Raw genomic sequence first — 22,120 nt, forward strand, 5'->3', positions numbered from 1 at the left:
GGATAAAAATTTCCTGTTTACCTTTTCCGTGATTCTCATTATTTCCAAAACTGATATATATCCCTCTGATGTTTTCTTAAAGGCGAAGGATCCCAGTCTTTGATTTGGTCCTTTCTTGTCCAGAAACTTCCCATTCCTGCTTTCTGTCTGCTATTTCTAATGCTACTGTCCTTGTGTTTGAGATGGAGGGACGACAACTAGCTGCTTTATTCAAGTGACAAATATTCAGGCAGGTGCCCCACGGACTTGTGCAGTGACATCATTTGCCTTCTGGTTTTCTATCACTTTCCAGATGTTTCCTAACCTGCCCTTTTTGACTTCCACTCAGTCCTCAAACAGCATCTCAAAGGTGTCTTTCCTAAGTGGAAACTGCTAATTTAAGTCCATTGCTGTGTTCATGCAGTTATGTTTTTTGTCCCACGTCCATTGCTTTTGCAGCCATCAGCACTGAGATTCATCTGAACTTCAACAGTATTTTTAAAACCATCTGCAAGGCTTTGTGATCCAATTTAATTTTTATTACCCTGGATTTTTTTCTCATCAGTAAGTTTTATCACTTTGTGTTTTCCAGATCATTTATGAATATTTTGAACAGCACATTCAAATTGTTTCCTAACTTTTAAAAAGTTGTTAATCCTCTATAGGACCTTCCTTCCTATTCTTTTAGAACTTAGGAGGCTTTTCTTAAGAGTCTTTGGTGAAAGACTTCATCAAAAATTATGTAGAAATGCAAGTTTTATATCAAGTGATCACCTATATCCACATGTTCATCAGCTCCTTCAAAGAACTCTGATTTGTGCCATATTATTTCCTTCTACAAAAGCTATGTGAGGAGAAATTGGTATGTTATTTCTCTCTTAGGGACAGTAATTATTTTCATCATTAATCTTTTAACCCATTTCAGGCACACAGAAGTCATAACTGCACCTTGCATCCCCTCAAAACATATCTCAAACACTGTGTTTGTGGCTGTTTTCCTAGTACTGAGGCTTAGTTAAGTCTGGCATTGTATGCCACAGTTTAATTGTGCAGCCTTTATTATTTCATGTTTGGTTTGGATTTCAGTCAAGACTTCTAAAATATCAAATCCTTGAATTTACTCTTGCTCATTTACTATTTTTTCCTAAAATCTTTTATTCCAGTTGTTCATCTTGAAATAGCTCTCCTGGCTTTCCTCTGCAAAGAAAACTCCAGTGTGGGGACCTCCTTATACCCCTATGGAAGATGCATGCACACAGAGAATTCATTTCGCTTTTGTGCTTCACCCTTATCTTCTTTGAGCATTCTTTTTACATTTCAATCATTTGTCAGCCCTGAAGACACATTCTGGCAGGCTTCCTGCTTCTGTTGTCTTTGAGAATTATTTTATTACATGTTTTTATGTCTTTAGCTACTAGCTCCTCAAGATATGCTTTTCAACAGACTTATGGTTTCTCAGTTAACTTAGAAGATCTGTGCTCATTTCTGTTTTCCTTATTTGGGTAGATCTTGCACTTTTTGAGGGACCCTCCTTTATTCATCTGTTAAACCACCCTGGGCTGAAGCAGCAGCCAGGGGCAGCTCCTTTTGAGCTGGCACCACCATTTTAAATGTTCAGGGCACTAAATATTTCTGACATTAGAGACTGGAAATTGTCCATGCCTGGCTCTGTCCTGTGACAGAGTCTCATTCCTCTGTCCCCCATGCCCACTCTTGGCTGTCCCTGTCCACACACGTGGGCCCCGTACCAATGTGTGACACGGGCGCTGCAGGGAGGGGCCCGAGCTCTCCGTCTCTTCCGTGCCTTAGGTGGTCACGCACCTCAAAAGCAGGAGGAGCATCTCCCAGCAGAGAGGAGAGCTGCTGCAAGGTATGGGCTGAGCACGGCTCCGAGACTGGAGTTGGGGGAGCTGGGTGGGACAAGGTACAAGGGAGGAAGAGGGAGTTTTGGACGGAAAAGCGAAGCGCTGCGCAGGAGGGGCAGAGCCTGGGATCCCAAAACCATCTTGTTTATCAGCTTTCACAACAGGGCAGCGCTTTTGCGCTTTTGCATCCCTCTGCCTCTGCCAAATCTGAGGGAGGAGGCAGGGAGGAGGCAAACAGAAGGAGGTGTTTCTCCACCACCCCAGTCCCCACTTCCAGCACAGCAAAGATTTGGGATTTTATTCCGTCACAGTTTCATGTGGTACTGTATCGTGCTCCTCTCTTAGAGCTTGCTGTGGCACCAGCTTCCCATGCTGCTGCACAACTCTGTCCCGATGGGAAGTAGCACAGAAGACCTGGGTTCCCTAGGGAGATTAAGCACCATCCTAGTTTGGGGCATTTCTTACCAACTGCTGTTGGTTATAGAGTCCTGAAAACTGTTTGTTATGTGAATCCAGTTCCTAGGAGGCTTATTTTGTTTGCACACAGGCTCAGATGAAATGCTATGCATTGCTCTGGGTGGCAGAATAGCCGAGACTTAAATGTATAATTTCTCAGTGTTTTAGTGACTTGTTCTCCCTCATAAATTTTACCCTCTTATCACTGACAGTCAGTGAAGCTGCACCATTAACTCCATAGCAAGAGGTTTGTGTTTTTGGAGCTAAATATTCCCATGCCACTTGTATGTGGCTTAGCTGGTGAAAACAAAGCTGTTATCTGTAACAGCTCTTCTAGATTACAGGTCCCTTCTCCATTGTTTCTGCTGAAATGTCATCTGGCATTTCTGTACAGATGTTCAGGGTTGAATCCTGTCCCCGGTTGCTCATCAGTCCAATAGGTTGTTCTTGCAGAGCCGAACAAAGACACAGTAGCTCGTGCTGAATATCTTGGTGCAAAACCTCACTGGATGAAACTTCAGGCTGGAGATGCATGAATTTTTTTATGATACAGGCATATACATATTAACATTTTTCATATGGTTCCATTAAGCGAGTGCTTTGTTGTAATTTTGCTCTCCTCATGTAGGTGAGACTGGGGAAGGCTGAGGCTGGGCAGTCCCTGAGTCTTCATAGGTAATGACCTTCCCTGGCATTGTTACTGCTGAATTTGGAGCCAGCATGGTGTAGAGTAACAGTGTTGAACTCTTTGGGGCTCTGCTGTCAGGCTGCATTGCTCGCTGACATGTTTTAGGCCTGGGCATTTTCAATCAACAGAGATGCTGATGTTCTTGCTCAGGGAACAGCTTTCCGCCAAACCAAAATGCCTGCCTTGGGCTCTGAAAGCCATGCTGCTTTTCACTTTTCATTTTGTGAACTTTCTGTTGCACCAGTCCCACAGAATTGCTGTAGCCTTATGCCTCGGATCCACCCTGTTACAAAGGTGAACCACAGAGAAAATTCACCTGTGTGCAGAAAGCCAGCACAAAATGAAGGGTATTGGCCAACTCACACTCGGACCTGAAAAATCCCTCTTTGAGCATTGCGTATGTTCCATGCTAAACTCTCTACAAAGGTGATTTTCACAGAGAACATTACGCACAGTCTAAAATTGTCCTTGGCTATCCAAAGCTTAAAGGAGTTGCATCAGGCAGTCAAAAGCAGAATTTGGGATAAAAGGTGCTTGAGAAATGTAAGTTATGATAATAGTGAAAAATTTCCTGTCTGTCTGTGTTGTGGGGTGGTGCTCAGAGTCACACATGCAGAGAGGGAAAGAATGGGCTCCTGGCAGAGGAGTTTTTGTGAGGGCCCAGCACTGACCCTTGTGGGGATTCTCAAGTTACAGATGGAGGGAGGAACAGGATCAGAGAAACAGAACTGGTTTGAAGTTCAGGTGCTGAAAAGTGGTCGGCTGGAGTTCAAAGGCAAGATAATTGGCTAGTGTTGCTTTAGTAGTTGGTGGGGGAAGAGCGTAGGAGCAGAGCATTACTGCGTTGCTGATTTATCAACACAGCCAACGCTGTGGATGGTGTTTGAGCCACTTCTAAATCCAGCCGCTGGCAATGAAAGGCACATTTAATCCATGCGTTAGATCGTTTGAAGAGGTATCTGTCTCCTGGTCTCTCCCTCAGGCTGGGATTGCTGAAATTGAAGTGAGAGGGAAGATTTTAACTGTTTCACAAACTCTTCTCCTTTGGAAGAGGCCACATTCAAATAGCACCTTTAACATTTGGGTTATTGAAAAAATAAAGGTTTTCTACTCTCATGCCCCCTGTAGAGAGAACCCCCACTGCTTCTTCTGTATCAAAAGGACAGAATCAAAGACAGGATTTGTATTTAAATAGTTTATTGTTTTTAAGTGTGTTCTTTTCCTCAAGCTGGGATTAATGGTCTGCACTTAGGAGTTCCAGGATCCGTCTGCACTGTTGGCTCTGATCTCTGTGCAGGCCACCACTGCAAGATAAAACACTGAAAAACAGCCCTTATTAAAGCAGTTCTCCTTTAGTCTTTTTCTTCAATTGTCTTGAAAGAGCATCATTGTTTAACCAGTTCCCTTAAGGGTTAGTTCCCCTCCAATTTAGTACCCCTATGCTCTGTTAGCACACAACAGGGCTGATACTGCCTGTGAAGGGTTACAGACTGAAGCTCCAAACATATCTATGCAAGAATAGAGGACAGTTCTCAAATCAGGCCTGAGCTGCACCCGTAGGGTAACACCAATATCTGAATATGAGTAAGACAGAGGGTGACCCTAATCTGCAAAAGGTATCTAGAGTAAGAATTAAAGAGCATTAGTAGGTCAGCAGGGAGAACAGAGAGTGAAAATGTTCGGAATAGGTGGAAAGCTGAAGCCTGAGAAGGAAGCACCAATGTGCTCTAGGGCGTTACGGCTCAGCACTGATGTGAACTGAAAGGCAGCAGGTTGGAATAGCGGGCGTGTGGCAGATCTCACCTGAGCTGCGTACTCTGACCTGCATGGGAGGCCCTGGCACTGAGGCAACCCCACTGGCTCTAGAACAGATTCATGCTGGACAGGCAGAACTCTCTATGGACTGCCAAAAATTTGCCTTGGTGCTTCACAGCGCTCATCAGCCACATGGATATTAATTCGCCCATAAGCTGCAAAAAAGAGGGTGCTAACAGAATCAACTAGGGAGCACATAAACATATTTTTTTTCATTAGAAGTGATCATAACAAATCTCAGAACTAATATCCAGTGATATAATGGCCCCTCTTGTGGATCACTTTATGCAGGGATCTTTAGTCAAGTGCAAAGGAACTCTGGAACCAGGAAATAGACAACGTAGCAAATAAAAAACTGCTTTATACTCTGAAGACACACAGAACCTTGTTAGGATTTAAGGAAATATTAGGCTACATGTTATCATACGCCTCAGCTGCGTAAAGGCACCCAAAGATTCCTTGCAGGCATTAGTCAGAAATGCAGAGTCAGCCTCCATGGTTGACATCTGCCACCAGTTGGGTCAGGACTGATGGCACTGCCAGCTCAGCTCAGTGACCCAAATGATTCATGACGGGTACTCAGCTAGACTGACTGTCCCAACTAAACTATGGTTTTGTTTCTCCTCTGAGATTTTATATCTTCCCATGTTGGTGGTTTTCCTCTGGAATCCCTGGGCTTATGCTGGTGCAATCCTAGAACTTTTGCCCTGCAGGCTTTCTCCCAGCTCATTCTCAGCAGCTGAAGTTGAGCTATATCAGAGCTGGGCCCTGGATCCCTGTTACACAGGGGGTTAAATCCCTGGGTTGTGTGTCAAAGTAGGAACATTACAGCATGTATTGCCAAGCAGGAGGGTTACAGCAGCCCTTTGATCTTAAAGTGGCAAAATTCTGGAGCTTGCTCAGTATCAACACTTTACATTTTGAGGATCTTGTGTCAGTTCTAATAGATAAGAAATACCTAACCCTAATTAGGGTTGTTCATTCATTTGTGTCTTTCTGGAGCTTTCTGGTTAAGAATGTTTTGGATCAGGCAAGCTGGCACTTCTTCTCAAGGCATAAAGACTGGGTGTTTATGTGAGAATTGAAATTAGGTAGTGGAACCCGTAGCTTCAGGATCTTTGTTCCCAGATGAACCTAGCTTAGAAATTGTAAAAATCACTTCTGTATTGGAGTTGTCTGACGGCCTTCAGAAGCTGTGCTGCAAGAGTATCTGCCAGCAGTGCACTTGCTTAATGTGGCACTGCCTGCCTACTTCTTGGCATGTCACTGGCAGCCTCACCACTGGGCTGCAGGGTACATGACCCAGCCATAGGAAATGGGGAACTCTTGGTTATTAAAAATGGTCCTGCTGGGGTATATCTGAGTTACATGAGCAGGAAGTGGTGAAGGAGCAAAGCTCATCTTGCCACTTCCCCTGCCACATTGCTCTGGTGCTGAAAAGCAGGCTTAGGTTTGCAGGCTGTCTGATACATTTCAGGCTCCTGGGTTGCCAACACTGTGGTAGGCTTACCCTCTGCCTGCTTCAAAATAGGGAGTACAGCCTTTCTGCAAATAGTTTTTTCCTACCTGCCTCACTCTTGAGGTAAAGAGTAATTCACTGCAGGGGGCAAATGCATTTTTCTCTTGCAGGACAGAGTCACTTGCGCTATTGGGAACTGTTACAGAGTTGGTCTGTACAAGTTTTTCCCATCAGATTGCTCTAGAGAAAGAGATCTGTTGGAATAAGCATTCACTATGGGTTCTTTGTACTTCTGACTTCAGGTTAATTATAACCTCAGCCATGCCCTCTCTTCTACCTGCTCATGTCTTTCCATGTCTAGTAACTAATGGCTGCCCATAGTCGGTGTGTGCTTCTCCACGTACAAATCACAGCACTGGCTATCAGCATTCCAGAGGCTGGATTCCACAATCCCAGTAGCTCAGAGATTCTGAAAAGTATCTGACATTACTTCTTCCAGCTTTGCTCTGCCCCCAAGACCCACTATGGAAGCCATTGCCAAGTTTGATTTCACTGCATCTGGAGAAGACGAGCTGAGCTTCCAGGCTGGGGATATGTTGAAGGTAAGTACAGCCCCCAGCTTGACTAAACAGCGTTTCTGAGACTGCTTCCAAATCTTTCTTGTGCTTCCATTTGCCTTCACAAAACAGATGAAGACACATCTACGAACTAGAATACAAATGCAGGATACTCCTCTCCCATAGGGTTTGCAATAGGACAACAGTTCCCAGGTTACTTGAGTCTGTGTCAACTTTGCTTGATTTTATGTCCATAAACTGTGGATTTAGTTGCCCTGCAGTCCTAAATCATCCTAGTCAGCAGGGAAGAGTAAGTACCTTTGCTGGAGCACAGATCAAGATCTCTGGTGACAGATTTTGAGGGTCCTGTCTATTTTCATTGACCAGGTAAATCATCCACAGTGACTACGTTGTGATGACTATGTCTAAGTGCAGACAGGATTAGTTATGTCCAGAGGCATTGCTGTCTTCCTCATTTCCAGCCCTTAAATTGTTTAAAAGATAACTCTTATCCATTATAGAATTTATGTCTAGCTTTTCACTGTTAGTAATTATTGTTAGATGCTGCAGGGATTTTAGGCAATTGCAAATAGAAGAGGAAAAATCCATGAGACAGATTGTTACGTACATAATGGAGTAGTTTAAGAGGTCCTGGTCTAATAATGCTCTATACACCCATGCAGGAATTTAACAATGGGGCAATGGCAGAAATAGAATTGATCATATGCAATACAGAGCTTCTGGAAGTCTCTTTAAAGCTGATTTGTATGCATTATGATAGAATAGTTGTTGTTAACGTTATCGAAGTCAGTCCCACAGATGAGGTCACTTGAAGTTTCACCCTAATTATTTACCCACTTCTCAGCCCCAGATGTTGTTTTCATTGAAAATGCTCTTCCCTAAGGCCTTAACTCCTTTACTGTCCAAAGGGATAATGTACAACAATAGGATGTAAACCCTTGTTTGGTGAGGAGCCTTTGCTACCCCTCTATGCAGTCACAGATATTCCAGTTAATAATCAGATACTGGGTCTCAGCCTTGCCTTTTCCATCCCCACCATTTTTTATTTTATTGGCCCTTTAACTCTTGGCACTTAGACAAAGTTGATAGCATCCAGAGCTCATTAGTACCAAATCTTTGCAAAGAGCTGTGAGAAGGTTCTGGAGAAATTACTGCCTCTCTTCAGCACAGATAAACAGTGTTATTCCTCCCCAGTCAGTCCTTACTATCACATGGCCTTTACTGATGCCTTTTTTCTCAGGAGACTTCCATCAAGTCCCTCCCTGGCTGGGGTGATGGTGATGGCCAGGTCACTTTTCTTTCTGTTCCTCAGTTTCCCTTCCTGTAAAATCTTTATAAGCTAGAGCTTCCTTTCAAAGCATGCTGGAAGCTTCTGATAAAAAAATATTGGCATTACACACCAGTTTTATTATTATTAGTTGTCATAGGGAATTCACTACCAGAAAATCAAACTGCCTCTTGCTTTAATATCCTTGAGGTAAACAAAACAACACCTTAGCCACCTGAGCTGTAGTAGCAGTAGATCAGCCTGAGTAACAACTCTGTTCTGGCATAGGCACACATAGATTCATACCCCATCATGAGCCCCCTGGTGCTGCCTGCTACAACCTGCTGATTTATAAAGGAGATAAGATGAAGTATTGATGTAGAGATTACAAAACAGGAAACATGAGGCCCTCAACCAGTAGTGACAGGAGGAAATCCACCCTCTTACCCCCACCACACATCCTTCTCTGAGAGGATGACACACGGAGAAACTCGCCAGCTCTGCAGTGGCAAACAGCAGGTGGGTCTTTCTGGAAACCTCACTTCCAAAAGAGCAGGGCCCAAGCATGAGCAGGAACGAGCTATCATGCCCCTTGTTTGGCCACAGCAGTGAAAGAAGATCCTTAACCCAGTACCCAGCTGGGTAATCCTAACACCTCACGCAGGCATGAGGACAGCAGTGACTATACAAGTCGGGGATTCCATAGCTTTCTATTCTTTAACTTTTCTGAATCCAAATGTTTAAAAAAGACCTACGTGGCAGGGAAGGCAATGAAGAATTGTCTCCAGAGACAGTAACATCCTGTTGCCTATACAAAGCAGTTAAAATGTGCCTTAGGCTCCCAAAACCATGAGATTGGCTCACAAAGTAAGTATTATTGCTGTTAACAATAGATTTTAAATTAAGTCTTTTCAACTTGCTTTTTCCTTTTAAAACTGTCATGGCTCATGCTTTTAGGCTCCTCTCCAAAACCAGAGAGAGCAGAAAGATGGTCTAGTTCATACAGCAGAATCCTATCCCAGGGGTTGGAATGTCAAACAAAACAACAAAGACCACAACATTTGCAGCAAGATCCTGATGTGGCTGTATTCCTGTCCTCCCTCCTCTAGCTTAGGGCTGTATCTTGGGCCATCATCCAGGGTGTCATGAGTTTGGGCCCTCCCTGGTCAGCAGTGAAGTTTCTAAGGACCATTACAGTTAACATTAATGTGAGCACACTTGAAGCTGCTCCAGTGTGTGATGTGGACTTACTTCCAGCTATCCTTCAATCTCTTAAGTATAAGAGTGTCTTGAAAATACCTTTTGCCTACTTCTTTTACCTACCTTGGCAAAGCTCGGGGTAGCTGAAGACTTAACCCACTAAAGAATCCCTTATGAAATGACAGGTGAGAGTCCATGGTAACATCTGTGCAGTGGTAATGCACACAGACACAGCTGCATATCCCTCCATACCCATATGTCAGAGGAGTTTTCACAGATATTTTCTTCTTCCCTTGTGAATCTGAGATGCTCCACTACTATAAAACTATAAAAGGCAGCACAAAGAATAACTTAAACCCTTAGTAAGTATTTCACAGCTGAATTTCTCCATTTCACAGGCACCAGAGATACATGGGAAAGCAGTCAAACAAAGGGATAAAGTTAACAAGCAATCTCTCTAATTCTGCTCAGGTTTTTTTATTGCTTGCTTGCCCTGAAGTGGTTATCAGCTACTAATCCTGTTCTACCATGGGTGGGGAGTAAAGAACATGTACCATTTTCTTTTATTCTTTCAAGACATTCCTGCCCGAAATTTGGTTACTTTTGCCTCTCTTGGGAGACACATTTATTCCATCCGTTTCTCCGTTGCAGATTTTGAGCTCCCAGGAGGAGTGGTACAAGGCTGAGCTCAGAAGTCACGAGGGCTACGTTCCAAAGAACTTCATTGATTTCCACGTTCCCCCGTAAGTGTGACAGAAATGGTGCTGCCACCATGGCACATTGCCACCGAGCGCTGTCAGGAGCCCGTCTGGGTGCGCACGCAGGGGACAGGACAGGGAAGCGCTGGGTGTAACATCCTACACTTTGGGGCTAGCAAGGCTTGCCATAATGCTGCACACAGTTCTGCCAGCACGGTTTCTACCTCAAAGCATCCTCTGTTCTTTCTGAGCTAAATGGATCTCGATGATCGCTGTCGGTCCCAAGTGACTCTTTTGTTAGTGCTGCTCAGAGGGATGCTGGGATGTGGCAGGAACTGCATTTAGATGTCCTCAGAGAGGAGGAGAATAGTCCTGATGTGAAGTCTTGAGAACGGAGACAGAGGCTAAGCACAAAAACAAGAGCAAGAGATTTTTCTAAAAACGAATTATAAAAAAAATTTCCTTCTCCTTCGACTCTTGACGAGACTGACTCCCTTTTCCCACCCTGCCACCGCATTCCCTCTCCCCGCCAAGTGCTTGCGAGTTCCCGTCGGTGCACTAGAGGTCAGTGCGATGCTGCGCGACTGTGCCAGCTCGGTGTTCCTCCTGGATCGGCAGGGCGGACAGCCCAGGCGTGCCGCCCTGCTCTCTGACACACACACAAACAGATCTGTCAGAGGACAGGCCACCCTGTGCTTCTCTCTTCCCGCTGAGGACATGGCACTGCGCTTTCGGAAAGGACCGATGCGTGTTGGAATGCATGTTAAATGTGCTCTCCAGCCCTACGCCATAAATATGACAGTGCATGGGATTTTTACAACCTTTCTGTTAGCAGAAATGCTCCCAGAAGCACCTCTCATTGTCCTCTCTTTTCCAAAGTGCTGCAGCATTTCAGGGGTGAACAAGCAGAGCATGCCCCAAGCGCAGCACTTGTGGCTGTAACGCGCCGGTGCCACGAGCAGTCATACTGGGGGCACACGGGGATTTTGGGGTTACAAATAAGTGCCTCTGTCCCCTTTGGAGGTGGCACTTACTGGCCTTTTTGGACATAAGCCAACCTGCTTGGCTGAGCTGAAGGACATTATTAGTTTGCTGTGCAATTATGGGCTTGTACTTTTGGGCCTCAGGGGGATGAGATCTTCCAGTCGGTTGTTCTTGTTCGCTCTTTCACAGGGCAGTGCCATCACTCAGGAGCACTGGCAGCTGCTTTTTTCACACACATTTTTCTCATGTTGCTTTCTCTGTGCAGGAGCTGCGAAGAAATATTTCCACTTTGACACTTTTCTAAGCACCAGGTCTCCATTTTGAACAGTTCAGGCCAGATGACAGAACTAAATGTAGGGAAGAAAGCTGCCTCCTATTTTTGATGGGTTGTTTTTGCCCATCTTTTTCTTGCTAAGTGATTCTTGAGACTCCTTATCAAGGCTCATCGAAGTCTGATTTTTCTTTGCTAATGATACACAGTTGGTAAGCTGTGATGATAATAAGGAACTCCAAAGTGGAAATAACAGACTTTAGGAAATTAACAATCCTTAATTTTAATGTAATACAAGCCATTAAGTGTTAGGTAAAGTCAAAGACTGCAGTTTGTAGATCTTACTAGCTATGAGGTGGACATATGCAAATGTATGTGATTTTTTTGTTTCTCTACTGAAAAATTTCTACTGGCATTGTATTCTTTTACTATTTATGGTCATTTTCTCATTATTAGTCCGGTGCCTTATGCTGTTGTTTGTTATTCCTGACTAAATTTGCGTAAGTGTGCTTATGTATTCTGTGCTTCTGCGACTTTGTGGTATTGTAACTCTTGCAGGAACCAATTTATTAGTACTAAAACTTTCATGGCTTGCTTCTGCTAAAAATTTATTATATATATTGTGTGTTCCATACAATAAATCCATCGCAGTCCAGTAATTTTCTATCAGTTTGCCAAAAAGCAATTTGATGTATATGTCTGAGAATTATATGTGTATATATGTATACATACACATTTGTAATTTAAAATTTCTTTGGCTAGCACCTTATTGTACTGTGTCTGTAATTACAGTTTCAGCTGAGCGTTGCTTCTTTGCAGACCAAACCTTACATTGTTCTCTTTGCATGTACATGCTTTTACTACTCAAAAAAAATGGTCTGCATCCATCAAACCCCTGTACCTCAGCATATATATATATATATATATATATGGCCACTGGGAGTGGGCCATATAATGTGGGCTCCTCTGATCCTTTTGTTTTCTTTCCTCCACCCTGCTTATTCACCCTACCCTCAAATTTTTTATTCATCACCTCAATTCACATCCTTATTCACATCTCCATGCTTTTTCCCACTTGACAGCTGGTTTGATGAGAAGATATCCCGCCACGAAGCAGAGAACCTTCTCATGAGCAAAGGAGTTGGCTGCTTCATCGTCCGAGCCAGTCAGAACTCTCACGGTGACTTTTCCATCTCTGTCAGGTATCTGCTTCTCGCAGCATATTCCTGCTTCTTTTCCTGTTTAATGGTGTCCCTAGCCTCCTCTCATAAGGATTCCTAACGTGATGTAGCCTCTTGGGAAGTTTGCATGCTGCCAGTCACTGGTAGTGCTGCTGTGCTGTGAATGAGAACAAATAAGGCATCTGATTCTCAAATGTTTCTGCCTCTTTTCAAGTGACACAGTGAATGCCCCATTCCAAAGCTGCATCCCCTGGTGACCTCCTTCTCTGAAAGAGCTACAGGAAAGCAGAGTGGTACAGGGAAAGTCTCCCACAGTGCTTAACAAGTGTCTTCCCTTTGTTTTCATTCCCTGGCAGCTCTGGTTACCGAATTCAAGAATTCAACTACTTCCTATTAAGAGATTACTATTACTTTGTTAACTTATTTCCCACAGGTGACTAAATAGCCATTGGACAAGAAATGTTTTTTCATTGCTTGCAGCCCAGCTGCATTTCAGCAACTTGCTGTAGCCCAGCACTTCTCAGCACATTTGCTTCTAAGCAGAGCTCTTAACTGATGTTTGGCTTCCCAATTTTCAGTCAAATAGTTTATAACCAGTTTTAAATTAGAGTCATGGTTAACAATGTCTTTCCCAAGTGGTATGTACTTGCTGACTCAGGCAGTTCAAAAAGTGTCCAAGAGGAATGCAGGAAAATATTCTGGTTACATTTGCACCAATTAACACCAACAAATCAAGTACAGTCAGGCTCTTTCTCTGGCCCCGAAGTCAAGAATTGTGGCAGAGGTCAGATCTATACAGCTACACCCTCCTCACCCCATCAAACAGAAGAACTCTATTCAAACAGCTCCCTCTAAACAGTTCCTGGCCTGTTCTTTCTAACCATGGCCCAGCACTATCTAAGGGAGAGCTTTTCCATTTAAACCACAACCATGCTAACACTTCAACAGCTTGGTACTGTAGCAGCCAAGGATAGCATTCAGTCCCTGCCTGTCCCCATTTAGTTTATTTGTGCAGATGTAGCCTCTGAGAAGAGTGTTTTGAGTGCCTGGAGTTGCACAGAACAAGGAGGTGGATACAAAAACCAGGTGATACCTGGTGCAAAGAGGAATTGTACGCATCAGACAAGAGGTGAGAGGAGGGGAGGTGCAGGAGGAATAAGGGGCAGAAGATTGAGATTGTTAACTTGGCTTGTAACAGCATCAGAAAATTCCTTTTTCTTTTTTTTTTTTTTTCTTTTTGGATAGGGAGAATGACCTGTAGTAATGATGTTACACTAGATTTTATAATGTTTTAAAGCTTAGTGTATGTCTTCACATGACTGTGTCTGCATGTAGTGGTGATCCCCATGGTGTGTAAAGGTGTAATACAGGTCTTACAATCAATGCAGACTGGATGTTAACAGGACCTGCAGAGGCTGTTGCACTTTTTCACCCTGGAAGCTCCTTTGGCCTTTATTTCTAAAGACAGGGTTTAAAACCCTGTGCTTTGTTCTGATAGTCCTTTGTGACTGGGCAGCCCTGGGGCACTCAGTGTTTGCAAATCGATGAGTCTTTTGAAATAGAGCCAAAACAAGCACGCACAAGAACTACCAGTGCATGACTTCCCAAAAGTCTAGATTTGTCCAAGCAAGAAGTTTTGGTACCCTTCTGGAAAAGACTTTTTCAAAAAAGCTAAAAGTGCAGTCTGTTTGCTGATCTCTTTTCCATTGGGATCCAGGCATGAAGATGATGTGCAACACTTCAAAGTGATGAGGGATTCAAAGGGTAGCTATTACTTGTGGACAGAAAAATTCCAGTCACTAAACAAGCTGGTGGACTACTACAAGACAACTTCCATCTCCAGGCAGAAGCAGATCTTCCTAAGGGACAACAGCCAAGAAGAAAAGGTAAACACAAACTGTCCTTAGGAGTTTCTCAGTCAGAAACCTTTCTGTGGAAGGAGTTCATCCCATAAGAATGTCTCAGGATGGGGAGGAGGACAGTCTGTCCCTGGAAACCCAGCCACATCACTGCACTGGTGGGGCCTGAGACACAGACTTTTAGTGGATTTAGTGCTTTGTAGAGTTCTATAAATTGAGCATAATTTCTCAGTTCTTCAGATCTGAATAGAGGTGCTTTGCTAAAGCTGTGCTAAGACCTCAGAGCTGAAATTCTAAGATGCCAAGGGAACCAGGACTCACCTTATTGAAATGCCTAGATTTCCTAAGGGCAGGTACAGAGCTGACTGGTGACTGAGAAGAGTTTGAGTCTGATTTCTTCGTGTCCTTGCACACATCCCAAGTGCAACTACAACTGCAAGTTTGTCTGCTCACAAGAATTGTCCGTCTTCTGCTACCAAGCTACAGTAAAAGGAATGTGGAGGAACAGAGGGCAGAACCTGGAGCAGTTAACCTGGCTGTTAGGAACTGGAAAGTACTACTGAGAAGAACATAGCAGATCTGGGAACAAGATGTGCCTTCAGGGAACCTATAGTCGATGTTTGAGAAGGCTGAGAAATCCCAGTCCAATGAATGCCTGGGTTTGTGCCAGGGGAGCAAGCAAATGACACAGCAGAGGCTGCTACACATTGCACCCCCTGAGCTGGGAGTGGACATGCCTGGTCACTGCAGCAACCAAAGTCCTGCTTTACTGGGAAATGGACTCTGGCATTAAATTACCAGGATGTGCAAGTAGAGGCAAGGCAGAAAGTATGTGACCTGCTGACTACAGCAGTGAAGTTTTATAGGCTGCATGTGGGTCATTCTTGCTGGCTCAAAATGAGAGATGATACATTTTTCAGTCTGAAGAACGGGCCTGGGTTGTTGTCTCTTTCTGTACCACTTATACAAAGCTTATACAAAGCACAGTAGTAAGGTACTAAAATAGAGGCTCTGGGATCTGTTAGAGAGAGATCACAGCGATGAATCTCTGTGTCTGAGGAAGGAAAGAAAGACTGTATGCACATATATCAGTATAACAACCTGTTTGGGCTGACTGTGAGCAGGAAGGGAAAGAGATGCATTTGCTCCTAGATGTGGACAGGCAAATGAAAGAACAGGACTCAAGTTTGCTTTGGCAAACTCTGTACATTTGTTATGGTGATGGGCACAGCGGGGTATGTTTAGCATTCATCACAGTGGGGTTTCTGTTCACAATTCAAATTTTCAGATGTTACAGCCATATGATAAAATGGCTATAATACATAGATTTAAGTGCAGAGACAAATGAAGTCTAAGGGCAGCATTTCAAGAAAGAGCTTGGCTCCTGCACTGATCCTCACTTTGGTAGCTATATTTTCAGCCCAGCACCTCCCAGTACTACCCTGACTTCAGATGGAGAGTGGCTGTGACAAAGATCTAAAATACAGGATTTCTGATTTGCTCTTCTGTTCAGAGGGGTGGGGTCTTTTGGTGCCTTCCTTTAAGAGCCTCCAGAATAGTGCATAGTGGTAGTGCTCTGTGTGCAATGATTGCACAGCTTTAGTCAAGGATGAGGTAGAAAGCAAAACCTGACCTCACTTGTGTGATCTTTCTTCCATCAGGAGAGGCGGGGTGGGAGCCTGGAATGGATAGGCCAGGAAGGATTCCACATGGGAGGAGCAGCTGGAGAAGATCATTCTTCTATATCCAAGAGATATGTAGATCATCCTATTCCCATACTGCAGCAGCAACAGGTACTACCAGGGACAAGGTGCTGGGACATCAAACCCAGGCATATGAAACATTGGCTTTTATTGCTTGGTAGAGAGTGAACTGTCACTTTGTCAAAAATCTGCATCTCTCAGCTGAGCACACAAAAGAGAACTTGCTTCCTAGATGTTTCCTACTTCTTCTCTCCACCTGCCTAGGCCAATTTCTGTTGATATGACTGAGATGTGTGGTCAAATGGCTACTTTTCTTTGCATTTGATTTTGTCTCATTCTTCTTTGGATAATTTGGCTACTACATGTGTAGGCTTGCTTGCTGTCCTTTACACTGTGGAGCAGCCCAAGAAAAGGTAAAGTAGTGAGTCCTCAGATACAGTCAGCTGCATCAGCACCACTGATACTCCCCCAGCATATGGGACAGAGGAAGAGCAAGCAGTGGGCAGGACCGGGTCATAATAACTCCAGATTGGCTAAAGTCCTCTCGGCAAGCATGGCTTTTTATCTGTGAGTTAGAACAACCTTAATTTTTCTCCAAAAGTCTCAGAGACCAAAAAAAGGCCCTCTCTGACCATTAGTCCCAGCAGCTGTGAAACATAGCCGAGGACAGTCAGCTTTCAACTCCTAAGAAGTAAAATCCAAAATAGAACAGTCTAAGCTGACCTCTTCCATGAGGGTCATTACTAGCAGAACTGGAGCACAGAGACTTTATTGGAAGCAGACTTCTAAAATTATTTATGTGGGGGCTTGCCCTTGACTCCTTGCCCACTAATGACTCTTAAATCCTCTCATTTATACATCTCAGAATATATATGTGTCATGGTTTAATCTCAGCTGGCAACTAAGTACCGTGCAGCCATTCAATCACTCCTCCTCCCTCTGGTGGGAGTTGGGAAAGAAACAGGAAAAAGATAAAACTCGTGGGTTGAGATAAGAACAGATTAATAATTGAAATGGAGTAAATAGTAGTAGTAGTAAATAATAATAATAATAATAATAATAATAATAATAATAATAATAATAATAATAATAATAATAATAATATAGTTATTATTAATTTCCATTTATTTAAAAGGAAATAACAAAAAAGAGGAATAAAATTCAAGAAAAGGAAGTGATGCACAATGCAATTGCTCATCACTCACAGACTGATGTCAGTCCCTGACCAGTTATTGGGCTCTTCTGGCCAACTCCCCCCATTTATACTGGGTATGATGTTCTAGAGTAAGGAATATCCCTTTGGCCAGACACTGAAAAGTCCTTGATTTAGAGTGAGCCACTACTTAGCAACAACTGAAACATTAGTGTACTGTCAGCAGTATTCACATACTAAATCCAAAACACAGCACTGTACCAGCTACTACAAGGAAAACTAACTCTATTCCAGCCAAAACAATAACAACATGACTTTTCTGCTGCTGTTTTCTTTCTAGGAAAGATATGGTGGGAGTTTGGACAGGAAGGACATGATGCACAGGCTAAGGGATCATGGCCAAGGAGGTGCAGGCGCTATGCAACGGAGACACACAGACCCACTGCACCAGCAGACACCGGTAGGTGACACACCTGGAAGGCCCCATCTGCCCAAGTCAGTGGGTCCCTTAGACCCAGACAAGCAGTCTGGACAATGTCACCTACATGGAGGTTGCAAGTAGTGTATTTTGGTTGCCAGGCCATGTCTTACAAGACATTTCTGAGTCTCAAGACTCTATCTCAGCAACTTGAATCTGCTTCTGGGGCACTCTGAGGGTAGGACTACAGTGGTAGGTGAGCATAGTTCTGATAACTGCTGTCAAGGTCAGTCTCATGCAGCCTCAGTGGAAGAGGGAATTCAGCATGAGCTCAGCAAAATAGGCATCTGGGACATTGGAGAGAGCACAGGCTCACCCATGGATCTTGATCAAGCACGACTCCAGTCAGCAGAAGGCATTTCTGAAAGCCTAATGATCTTTTCTAGGAGAATGACATGTCCATTAATGCACAGGGCTTTCAATTATCTTTTCTGCCACAGCCAGGCAGTGACTGATGTCAGTGGCTAAATGTGCAGTACATTTTTTAAGTTCTATGAAGAGCATCCCCATGATTCTGTACCATGCCACAGTGCTCCTCCTGGCTTGTAATGCACTTGCAGTCACACTGTCTCTTCCACTAATTTTTGCTGAGGGCCTGAGATCACCCAGCTCTACTTGTCTGTGCCTGGCACAGCTCTCAGACCTCCTTTGCCGTCAAAGTGGGACTCACCTACCTGACACTCTTGGTTGTGTCTTAGCACAGTGGATGTGGGTGTGATCCAGATGTGGGTGTGATCCAGATGTGTCTGCAGACACCCCAGACCACTCCTCTACTGGATCCATACCTAGTACTTGACCTTCATTAACTACCTACTCTGCAAATTCCCACTCTGTGAACACCCACATAGAATGTGGTGTCTTTCTCTGCCTCAGCCTGGGATTCCACTGCCAGCTATAAAGTATTTCCCCATCAGCTCAGTGTCACCTAAGGCATTCTCCTCTTCCTTGAGGAAATGTCCAGCTTAGCCCACAGCCAGAGAAGCCAGATCCAAGGAGAGAAGGGAAGGACAGCAGACCTTTCTCAATTGTGAGTGAAAAAGAACAGATTGGATTAGGAGATTTGGAACACGTAAAAAAATAGGTGCGTGCCCTTTTTTTCGGCAAAAGTGCCAAATCTTTATTGTAATCCAGCTTCAAATACAATGGCCTTGATCTCTGAGAGGCTGTGGCAATTAATAACAACATGCTTTTGCCTGCCATATCCCATCAGTGATGTAGAAGCCACAAATCCAATTATAGGAAGGTCTATATGTCCAACCAAATAACTAGGGGCCAGGTCTAAGCAGGGCCCTGAATGGAAGATTTGTCAGAAGTTATTCTGCCTTCAAACAGATCTCTCCATCAGTCCCTGCCAGATATACTTCCTAAATTATCCATGCGCTGTGGTGTGGATGCCAACAATTTCCCAGAAAGAAGCCCAAGCTATGTCCTTTAAAATATGATTTCAGGCCAAAGAAAGATTGGCCAAAGGGAGATTGACTGCAAAGCCTTTTTTAAAAAAAAAAATCTAACCATAGTGCACATTACAGTGCTCACCCCAGATAAACTGATATACCCAAACAGATGCTAAATGCTGCGGCTCTCAGGGGTCTGACATTGGGGAGAGTCTGAAGATGGTTTAAGACCCTCCCCAAAAGTGCCTGAAAGAGCAAGTATCCTTTATCTTTCTTTACAATGTTCTCTACTCTCACCTGTGTGCTGGCTCTCTCAGTCCTTGACTGGCCAAGGACACATTTTGATATCTGTTCCAGCACCAGACCAGCTCCCTAGAGCCATTCCCTAATAGTTCCAGCCCAGCAGGTCTCAGGCAGGAGTCCTTCTGTGCTCCCATAACTGGCTTCAGACGTGGCTGTCCCAGCTGCCCTTACAGGGCAGAGGCAGCAGAGGCAAGAGAACACATTTTCTTAAGGACCTGCTCTCAGTCTGACTTTTCACCTTATGGTGCAAATACCCACAAATACCCTGAGTCTGCTGAGAAACCAAACACCGTCCCTTGGGTGTCCCAGTAAATTGGTCCCTCCTTCCTGGTATCTTGGCCACTTCCTGGTTTAATTGCAAGTTGGTCTAAAATTCAGCACTGCTTGTCCTTGCTTAGTGAATGTATTTACTGGGTCTTGAGAGGGGTGACGGGAAGATGATCTTTGCAAGTCCTGGCTCCTTGTTCCCTGCCTGTCTCTTCTCTCCTTTCCAGCGAACGCTGTGGGTCCGTGCCTTGTACGACTTCGAGGCGATGGAACACGATGAGCTGGGCTTCCGCAGTGGAGACATCTTAGAGGTCCTGGACAGTTCCAACCCATCCTGGTGGAAAGGGCGCCTGCGTGGGGAACTGGGTCTCTTCCCTGCCAACTATGTCACGCCAGTGCTGCTGTGAGGGCACAGCGTGGCCCAGAGGGCTGTGCTGGAGCTGCTCTTCTGACATGACAGGGACAGAGAAGGAGTGCATCTTCCCTCTCCACCAGGACATTGTTTTTTGTTTTGTCTTAATTTATTGGCATAGATCTTTTGAAATGTTGGCATGAAAGAGAACCCTTCAAAGAAGAATTTTTTTTTTCCCCTTAGTTTTCAGTTATGAAGGAGAGGGAGAAAAATCTTGGACTGTTCCTTTAGACTTTGCCGGGTCCTCCCTGCCCTGTCACCTCTTTGGCTAACTATTGTTAACCTCCTGCAATTAGGTTTATTCTGTGGAAATGGTCTTCAGAAAAGCCAGGGTTCAGATTAACTTCAGGTTCAGTATTGAGGTAGCACTGCCCCTTCATTTTGGATCTGGTAGCTGTCATAGTCTCTTCAGGATCCAGTCCACCTTTCTTTCAGAGGCAAGAGGGATGTCCACATGAATTAAATGATCCTTGGCAACCACATTAACCCTTCAGCTAGGGAAGGAAAGTGGAGGGGCTTTAGGTTGAGGCAATCTAGATTTTTCTTAATAGTTTCTGGTTTACCCATACTGTGTGTATGAACTGTATGGACATACCAGATGAAGGGGAGGAATCCTGTAAGCTTTTGTACAAACATACAAGTGTGAAGGTGTGGGAGGACAAGAAGCTTTCTTAGCTTCTTCACATAGGCCTGCTCTTCTTCCTGCACCCCATAACAGCTCACCCATTCTCAAGCTGCTCCTTTAGGTACCTGCACTTAAGCTAGATAGCCTGATTATAGCAGATCAGGACCTTCAGCTAAATTAGTGTCCACTGGATTGGATAACAATTAATATTTGGTTGGTTCCTTTTGTAGAACTGAACTGGGGAGGGATTGGAGAGGTTTCTCTGGTTTGGTGGCAGAAGTTCTTCCCCTGAGAACCTGCTGTATTGAGGATCACCATGCACACAACTCTGGCTTACTAGAGAAATGTCTCATCCAACAGGTTGAGCTGTTATTTTACAGCATGCAGAGAATAAAGCTGTAGCCATCAAATAGTCTGTTCTCTGTTCCAGTTTCTTTGGGATAAAATAAGCTAAATTAATACGTTTTCAAATAACTGCTGAGTGAATGCCCAGATGTGATAGAAATTTATTGCAATGCACATTACCTGTCCCCTTCACAAACCCTGTGAAGGGCACTCTATTGCATAACCACTGCTCAGGCATGGTGATATTAAACAAGCTGCCTGAATTTTTCACAACATGTGGGACCTCAGCAGTCAGCAAGGAGAAGAGATGATTAATCATTATTGAAAAGGAAAGAATAGGCAATGGAAAACCTCTAAACACATATCAGACTCAGCAACAAAAAAAAAAAAAAGCAGAAAAAGAAAAAAAAAAAAGAAAGAAAAAGTTATTTTGTTAGTGGAAGAAAAAGAACCCATGAAATAGGTTCTTGGTGAAGTCCTACTCAATGTAGCTGGCCTGAATAAAGCTGCCAGCTAGACAGAGTATTAGCACAAAGAACCCATTTTGAGAGAACTCCACCAAAAGCAGATTGTTAATGGGTGAAGTAAAATGAGAATATTTAACAAGGCATATAAGCTCTAAAGAGAATAGAAAACTTCAAAAGACACATTAAGAACCTACTGGCTACCATGGTGCTCCAGGGAATACCACTGCCTGGGCTGGACATGGCCCTGTTCTCTTGCAGGAGCTCTGTTCTGGCCCTTTAGATTCTCCTCCTGAAGGGAAGTCCATGAGGCTTCTTTTGGAAGAAGATCCCCTTATCATTTGTATAAGGGTGTAACCTCTGTGACTCAAATTTGAAGAGTGTTTTGGTGTGATTTGCCCTTTTTTAACCTTTTTGTGTGTTGGCTGGTTTTCTTCTAAGGTAGCAACAAATTTGGAAGAGAGAGGGTTAATAGTCAGTGAGAGAGAGGGAGAGTATTTGGACCAGGAGGAGATGGAGAAACCAGAGACTAACAAAGGCAAAAGAGTGATAAAAATGATGGATCTTTCATATTCAGCTCTGGCTGAAACAAAAGAAATGGTGTATTCACAATTATTCCCATCATGTCAAATCATCTTTCAATTAATTCCTTTTTTTCTGTATTAGTTACTTTTAA

At 43.9% G+C, this 22,120-nt stretch overlaps 1 protein-coding gene across 1 annotated transcript in view; it reads left to right on the plus strand.

The window, feature by feature from the left end:
- The window catches only part of LOC131591857 (GRB2-related adapter protein 2-like), a 38,543-nt gene extending 18,239 nt beyond the window's left edge, over positions 1–20,304 (plus strand). Inside the window, exons 2-8 of the mRNA XM_058862957.1 lie at positions 6,762–6,864; positions 9,959–10,050; positions 12,343–12,462; positions 14,159–14,327; positions 15,962–16,093; positions 17,497–17,616; positions 19,826–20,304. Coding sequence (XP_058718940.1) covers positions 6,787–6,864; positions 9,959–10,050; positions 12,343–12,462; positions 14,159–14,327; positions 15,962–16,093; positions 17,497–17,616; positions 19,826–20,005 — 891 coding nt within the window. The 5' untranslated portion in view covers positions 6,762–6,786 and the 3' untranslated portion in view covers positions 20,006–20,304. The remainder of the gene's footprint in view (positions 1–6,761; positions 6,865–9,958; positions 10,051–12,342; positions 12,463–14,158; positions 14,328–15,961; positions 16,094–17,496; positions 17,617–19,825) is intronic.
- The last annotated feature ends 1,816 nt before the right edge of the window (positions 20,305–22,120 follow it).

This window comes from Poecile atricapillus, chromosome W, assembly GCF_030490865.1.
Source record: "Poecile atricapillus isolate bPoeAtr1 chromosome W, bPoeAtr1.hap1, whole genome shotgun sequence".
Taxonomy (NCBI): Eukaryota; Metazoa; Chordata; class Aves; order Passeriformes; family Paridae; genus Poecile; species Poecile atricapillus.